We start from the raw sequence: 6,584 nt of genomic DNA, 5'->3' as shown, positions 1-6,584 counted from the left end.
GTAAAGTGACCTTCTGAATGAAAAGAATCAATTACAAAAATAGCACAAAAGAGAATTGACAGAGAGCTATGTTTGTTCTGAGAGGTTAAGAGACACAAACTAAGTGCATTCAAGAATATGAAAAGAAGCCCCTGTGGTTGAAGGAAGAGAAGAGAGTGGAACCAGATGAGGCTGAAAGACAAGCAGAAGTCAACCACTTAGAGGCCTAAGTGCAATAGTCTTTGAAGGGTTTAAAGCATTGAAATAGCAGAATCATCTTCAAGTTCTTAAAATATCACTCTAACTCTGTATAATAAATTGGAAGAAGAAAGGAGTAGAAACAAAGATATCAAGTAGGAGGCTAATTTAGGAATCCAGATGAGAATGATAGTGAGATTCATTGAGGTGGTAGTGATGGAGAAGCAGAGGGTGATGACTATGTGTTTGACGCAGCGGTTCTCAACCTGTGGGTCGCGACCCCTTTGGCGGTCGAATGACCCTTTCACTGGGGGCACCTAAGACCATCCTGCATATCAGATATTTACATTACGATTCATAACAGTAGAAACATTACAGTTATGAAGTAGCAACGAAAATAATTTTATGGTTGGGTCACAACATGAGGAACTGTATTTAAAGGGCCAGAAGGTTGAGAACCACTGGACTATAGAGTTTGTTGATGGATGCCTATGTGGGGATACAGGAGTAGGAGGAACCAACATTAAGTCTCAAGTTGCTGGTTTAAGCAACTAAGTTAACAATTATGTCATTTACTGAGGTAGAAAAAGACTAAGTCAAAAAGTTTTGGAGGTAAAGTCAGGAGTTCAGTTTTGGGCTCTATAAGTTTGGAATGTCCAGGAGCTATCAAAATACAGGTATTAAGTAGTCAGCTGATCTCACCTAAGGAGAGAACGTAATCAGGGGAACCTAAGATTTATCCTCAAGTGTGATAGTTAATATTATGAATCAACTTGACTAGATCTGGTTAAAGATTTCTGGATGTGTCTGAGAGGATGTCTCTGGAAGAAATTAACATTTGAATTGGTAGACTTAGTAAAGGGCATTGCCTTCCCAATGTGAATGGGCATCATCCAACCCACCGGGCACCTGGATAGAACACAAAGGAGGAGAAAGGAAGTATTTGCCCTCTAACACTCTGTCCAACTATGGAGCTCCTCCTGTCCTCAGCATCCCTGTTTCTCAAGCTTTCAAACTACACGGCTGGTCTTCCTGAGTCTCTGTTTTACAGATGGCAGACCATGGAATTATCTGCCTTCATAATCAATTGAACCAATACCAGATAGATGATGATGATGATGATGAAGTTAGGAATAAGATAGATAGATAGATAGATAGATAGATAGATAGATAGATAGATAGATGATAGATAGATAGATAGATAGATACCCTTTTTCTGGAGAACTCAGACCAATCACCAAAAAACTCCAACATCTAGACTTCAGGCAGAGAAGGGGAGTACCAAAAAGGAAGGGGGAGGAAAAGGGACAGTGTGAGGTCATAAGGGCTAAGAGAGGAAAGTGTTTTAAGAAGGACAATGAAAGTAGGTTGAGGAAATACATGCATCAATTCTAAACGTCAATAAGAATTTTGTTAAGATTTTTTGTGAAGCACTAGAAACGACAGACTGAATAGGTTAAAAAGTGGTAAAAATTGAGAAAATAGAGCTGCATGTGTGACAAATACCTTAGCAAAAATGGTTTTGAAGGAAATGAATGAAGTGGGGTGATAAAGGAAAACATGGGGTCAAGAAAGATATTTGAAAGATAGGTGATTCTATTGTGTGTGTGTGTGAGAGAGAGAGAGAGAGAGAGAGAGAGAGGGAGGGAGGGAGGGAGGGAGAGAGAGAGAGAGAGAGAGAGAGAGAGAGAGAGAGAGAGATGCGCACACCAAAGTCCAGCTTGTCCAACTGCAAAGCTAAGGCTCCCAAAGATATAGCACAATGGAGCAGTAGAGGGAAGTGGTCAGGAATGTAGGTTAGAAACCATAGTGCCTCACTCTTGTCATTGAAATAGACCCTGAACATTTGCCATGGTACCAATTTGAAGCATATAAATAAGTTAGAGAAGGAAATCAAAGTTGCCTAGCATTATCAAGGAAGGAAGGCTTTCTGGCAGTTCACAGAAATGTCAAAAGCTATTCTGTCTATCAATATTTGCGCAAACCAACCTATTGCAGAAACTCATTAGTACCAACACAATTTTACAAAACAACTCTCCCACCAAAAATATCCTTTTCATTTAACAAGAAGAAATTGTTTTTTATGCAGATTCTTGTAAAATTGCAGTAATTCATGTGATGTGTGTTGATATGAAAGCTTTTTTCTCTAACTGTAGAAAACTAAGCTCTAGCAGACCGAAGACAGAGAGAGTGACCTCAGATTGAACCTCAAGATGTGCTTTTCCTGCAATTTTACTGCAAAAAAAAGGCCAATCTTTTTCCAAACATGAGAATTTTTTTCAGTAAATATAAGAGTTCTTTAGTTCTTCTCCCACATAGGGGCAAGGTATGGGTAGGCAAAGAGTAGATAAGTAAGCACAGTTGGAAGAATGAGTAGAGCGAGTAGTTGAAAGGGAGTAGTCAAGAAACTATCTTATTATTTAATATGAAAACATAACATTTAATTTAAGGGACTTTTTGCTTTCATTCAACAGCTTCAATCTAAGTAAATGCCAAGTGAATTCCATTTATTCCTATTAAACACAACGTGGTTGACCTTATCATTTTAATTTTACAGATGAGGAAACTAAGGTTTGTGGGAGTTAAATATCTTACCCAAAGATACACAGCTGGTTAAGTACCAGAGCCAGGGACAAAGTCCTGGTTGTTCAATTCGAAAGCCAGTGCTCGCAAAGATATAGCAGAATGGAGCAGTAGAGGGGAGTGGTTAGGAATGTAAGCTAGCAATCAGACTGCCTGAGTCAGATACCTAGTTCCACTCCATGTTAACTCTGTGAACTTGAGCAATTTACTTCTTCTACTGTCTCAGTTTTCCCACCTATAAATGGGGATGATAATAATATTAATTTCATAGGATTGTTATGAAAATTAAATAAGTTTAAAAAGTGATTGGACCTGCCCTGGCCGGTGTGGCTCAGTTGAGTGAGCCTCGTCCCATGCACCCAGAGGCTGCTGGTTCAATTCCTGGTCAGGGCATATGCACCGGCTGCAGGCTAGATCCCCAGTAGGAGGCATGCAGATGTTCCTCTTTCTCTCTCTCTCTCTCTCTCTCTCTCTCTCTCTCTCTCTCTCTCTCCCCCCCCATCTCATTTCCTCTCTCTCTAAAATCAATAAAAACATATTTTTTTAAAAAGTGCTTGGACCATAGACCCCAGTGAATGACAACCATTATTATACTGCCTTCTCTTAAGAATGGTCCTTCCCTCTGTGGCGAGGTCACCCTTTTAATAGGGTTCCTAGTGACTTTCGTGAACAAAGATGCTTCACAGTCAAATCACTCCAAGCCACTTTTGTCTTATATCTGAACAAATAGACCTCTAGGGTTTTAATTTTTAAATCCTGACAAAATCATCTTTGGCCCGTCACTGCTTATCTATTTGTTTGTTTTTTAAGACTTTCCCACCCACCCTCCAGTAAGTTTTGCCTTCCTGTAAAGAGAAGGATGATGACTAAACCCATCAACACCAAAGCTGGGAAGGTTTCCAGGCTCATTTGGAAACCACAAAACTGAGGGGAAGTGTGATCTGTCTCACTACTGTAAGCCTGCACCGAGCCTGCCTTCTAAAAACACGCCGGGAGAAGGGAAAGCAAACAAGAGGAGCAGCTGGGTCAGCCAGAGTGCATGACTTTACCTGCACCAATTGTCCTTCCTCCTACGAACAAGAAAATCCAGTCAAGTAGATGTGGCAGAACTGGGTTGCTCTGTGATGACAGAGACTCCTGACTTTTCTATAATTGCAGCCCCTTGTTCTTGGGGGTTTTGTATGCAATAAATGTCATTCTATGAGAAGTGGCCGTGGCATCCCATCAGAATCTTTCCCGGAAACCTGGAGCATAGAAGTCTGATATCCGCTCATATTGTGGCAGAAACACAGCAGTACAAGGCACATTACTGAAACAGCATGGTCCAGGGGAGACGGGGCTGACATGTTTTGTTGTAGAAGCCTTTTTTAATTGAATTTGCTGAAGGAGCAGGAGTAAGAGCTACTTAATATTCATCTTTTGTGTGTTTCTTTTCTTTTTGTAATTTTTATTGACTTCATGGGCGCAGCATTTGTTAATAAAATTATATAGGTTTCAGGTGTACAATTCTATAATACATCATCTGTATATTGCATTGTGTGTTCACCACCCCAGGTCAAGTCTCCTTCCATCACCATTTATGCCCCCTTTACCCTCTCCTACCTCCCACCTTTCCCTCTGCTAATCATCGTACTGTTGTCTGTGTCTATGAGTTGTTGTTGTTTTCTTTTCTTAATCCCTTCACCTCTTTCAGCCAGCTCTCCAAGCCCCCTCCTCTCTGACAGCTGTTAGTCTGTTCCCTGTATCTATGAGTCTGTTTCTATTCATCTTTTGAATGTTATGATTTCTGCCTTGTCCTTTTGATTGAAGAGCAGACAGATGAGGGACAGCAAACACAAAAAGAGTAATTAACAACCTTGAGAATCAAAGGATGAGGCATGTATGTGTGCATGTTTGTGTTTTCTTGAAGTGGCTATGGAATAAGTGATTTTTATGCCAAAGTATAGCTTTGTAGAAATCATTTTAGAGTTCTGGTGGTTACTTCTTAACTTTATGATGCATTTGGAAGCTTGGAAAACATAGGGAAATGTAGGCCTCCTAGCTACAGGAATTAAAATTTTAAAAAATGAACTAAAGGCAAAAGAGAAGAGAGAAGAGTGTCAACAGATGAAAAGTTTCACAAAAGTGTGGTTTTTCAATATGAATATAAACTACTTTATGGATGTATGCTTAAGTGTGTGCATGTGTGTGTGCATTCATTTATGCATGGTCATACACACAAACAACTTAAGGCCAAGCAATTTGAATTTAAGTAACAGGTCTCAATCATATGGATACAAGAAAAGGTAAAACATACTCTGACCACAATAACTTTTATAATTGCTTTAGTTTTCCTCTCTAACCATGTGTAGACTACCTTAGAACAATGTTTTCTTTTCAAAAAAATTTTTGGTAGCTTTTAAATAAATAGATACAGTCATTGTCTATATTCCACATTAATAGCTGTTAATTATGTGGTCCATTAAGAGCCAGTCTCAAAAATAAATAAATAAACAAACAAATTAAAAAAAAGTAAGCTGTTTCTCTGTGGTTAGAGCATTGGTCTGCACATCCGGAGGGTCGTGGGTTTGATTCCGAGTCAAGGGCACATACCTGGGTTTCAGGTTCAATTCCCATCCTCAGTGGGGGTACATGTGGGAGGCAACTAATCGATGTGTCTGTTTCACATCAATGTTTTTCTCTCTACCCCTCACTTCTCCCTTCCACTCTCTCAAAAAATCAATGGGGAAAAAATATCCTCACTCCTTGGGTGAGGATTTTTTTAAAAAAGTAAGCTGTCAAAATAAGTGTGAGATGATGGCAATTACATGAATAACTAAAGCCAATATGTTTTGAAATTTAAGAAAGAGCAATAACTTCTAGCAGTTGCCTTGCTCCATGCTAGTTATAACTAACTGCACTGCTTTGAAGCAAATATTTTATGGGAAAAAATGTATGATATGGGTTTGATATCAATGTTAAATTTTGACTGACAGATAAATATTTTGTTTTGCTTTTCAAATAGAAAATCTAAGCTAAGCAAGAATTATCCCCCAAAAAGGCATGTATTTCTGTTAGATAACATATAAAGGAAATTAAACATTATACGGCTAGCATCTATTTTACATAAAATAACTAGGCTTGTAGTAAATTGACTCATGTATGCACAGTTCACCTCCTTTCACAAGAGACCTGAGATTTCACAGCAGACTTGAGATCACTCTGGTAGGAAATGTGCAAATATGGAGAAAAGGGAAAACACCCGATAGGGCAATTGAGATGTAATAGAAGCTACAATTTGAGATCTTTTATAGTATATATTAAGTGATATTAATTGGTTATTTCTATAACAGCTCTTCCCTGGGTTTCTCAAGGCTATCTTAAGATATTTGAAAGATAAATTAAATTTGTTCTGTATTTTCCCAAATTGTACATTGAATAGATGTGAGTTACTGAGATATAGATGTTAGTGCAATTTAAGCGAATACTTGCAACGATTCCAGAAAATCCTGCATTGAAAATTGAGAAATAGTTATCCTTAATAAAACTCAAGAAAGGGTAATAGAAAAATAAATCATCACATTTCAGTTAAAATATATAGTTGAAGCACAAAGTTCAAATGCCTAATCCATACAATAGTATTTGTTATAAAATAGAATGAAAAATAATGTTTCCAGTAAAGGGCAATGGTAATTGGCTGCTCTTTGACTAATTCTAGAGGAAAAGTCACGCGGCCAGTCTATCTGTGGGTACATTTAAGTTCTGGCTGATTAATGGAATATACTGAACTTTTTAAAATGTTATTAACGTATTCATAAAAGTGTTTTGTTTTTTTAAATCACCCA

General features: G+C 38.2%; 1 protein-coding gene across 1 annotated transcript in view; it reads left to right on the top strand.

Moving 5' to 3' along the window:
• The first annotated feature begins 417 nt into the window (after positions 1-417).
• The window catches only part of OPRM1 (opioid receptor mu 1), a 29,756-nt gene continuing 23,589 nt past the window's right edge, over positions 418-6,584 (top strand). The window contains 1 exon segment of the mRNA XM_059699735.1: positions 418-434. Within this exon segment, the coding sequence (XP_059555718.1) occupies positions 418-434 (17 nt within the window).

This window comes from Myotis daubentonii, chromosome 6 (assembly GCF_963259705.1).
Source record: "Myotis daubentonii chromosome 6, mMyoDau2.1, whole genome shotgun sequence".
In the NCBI taxonomy this organism is placed as follows: domain Eukaryota; kingdom Metazoa; phylum Chordata; class Mammalia; order Chiroptera; family Vespertilionidae; genus Myotis; species Myotis daubentonii.
Note: the sequence above shows the minus strand (reverse complement) of the source record. Positions and strands in the feature narration are given on the sequence as shown.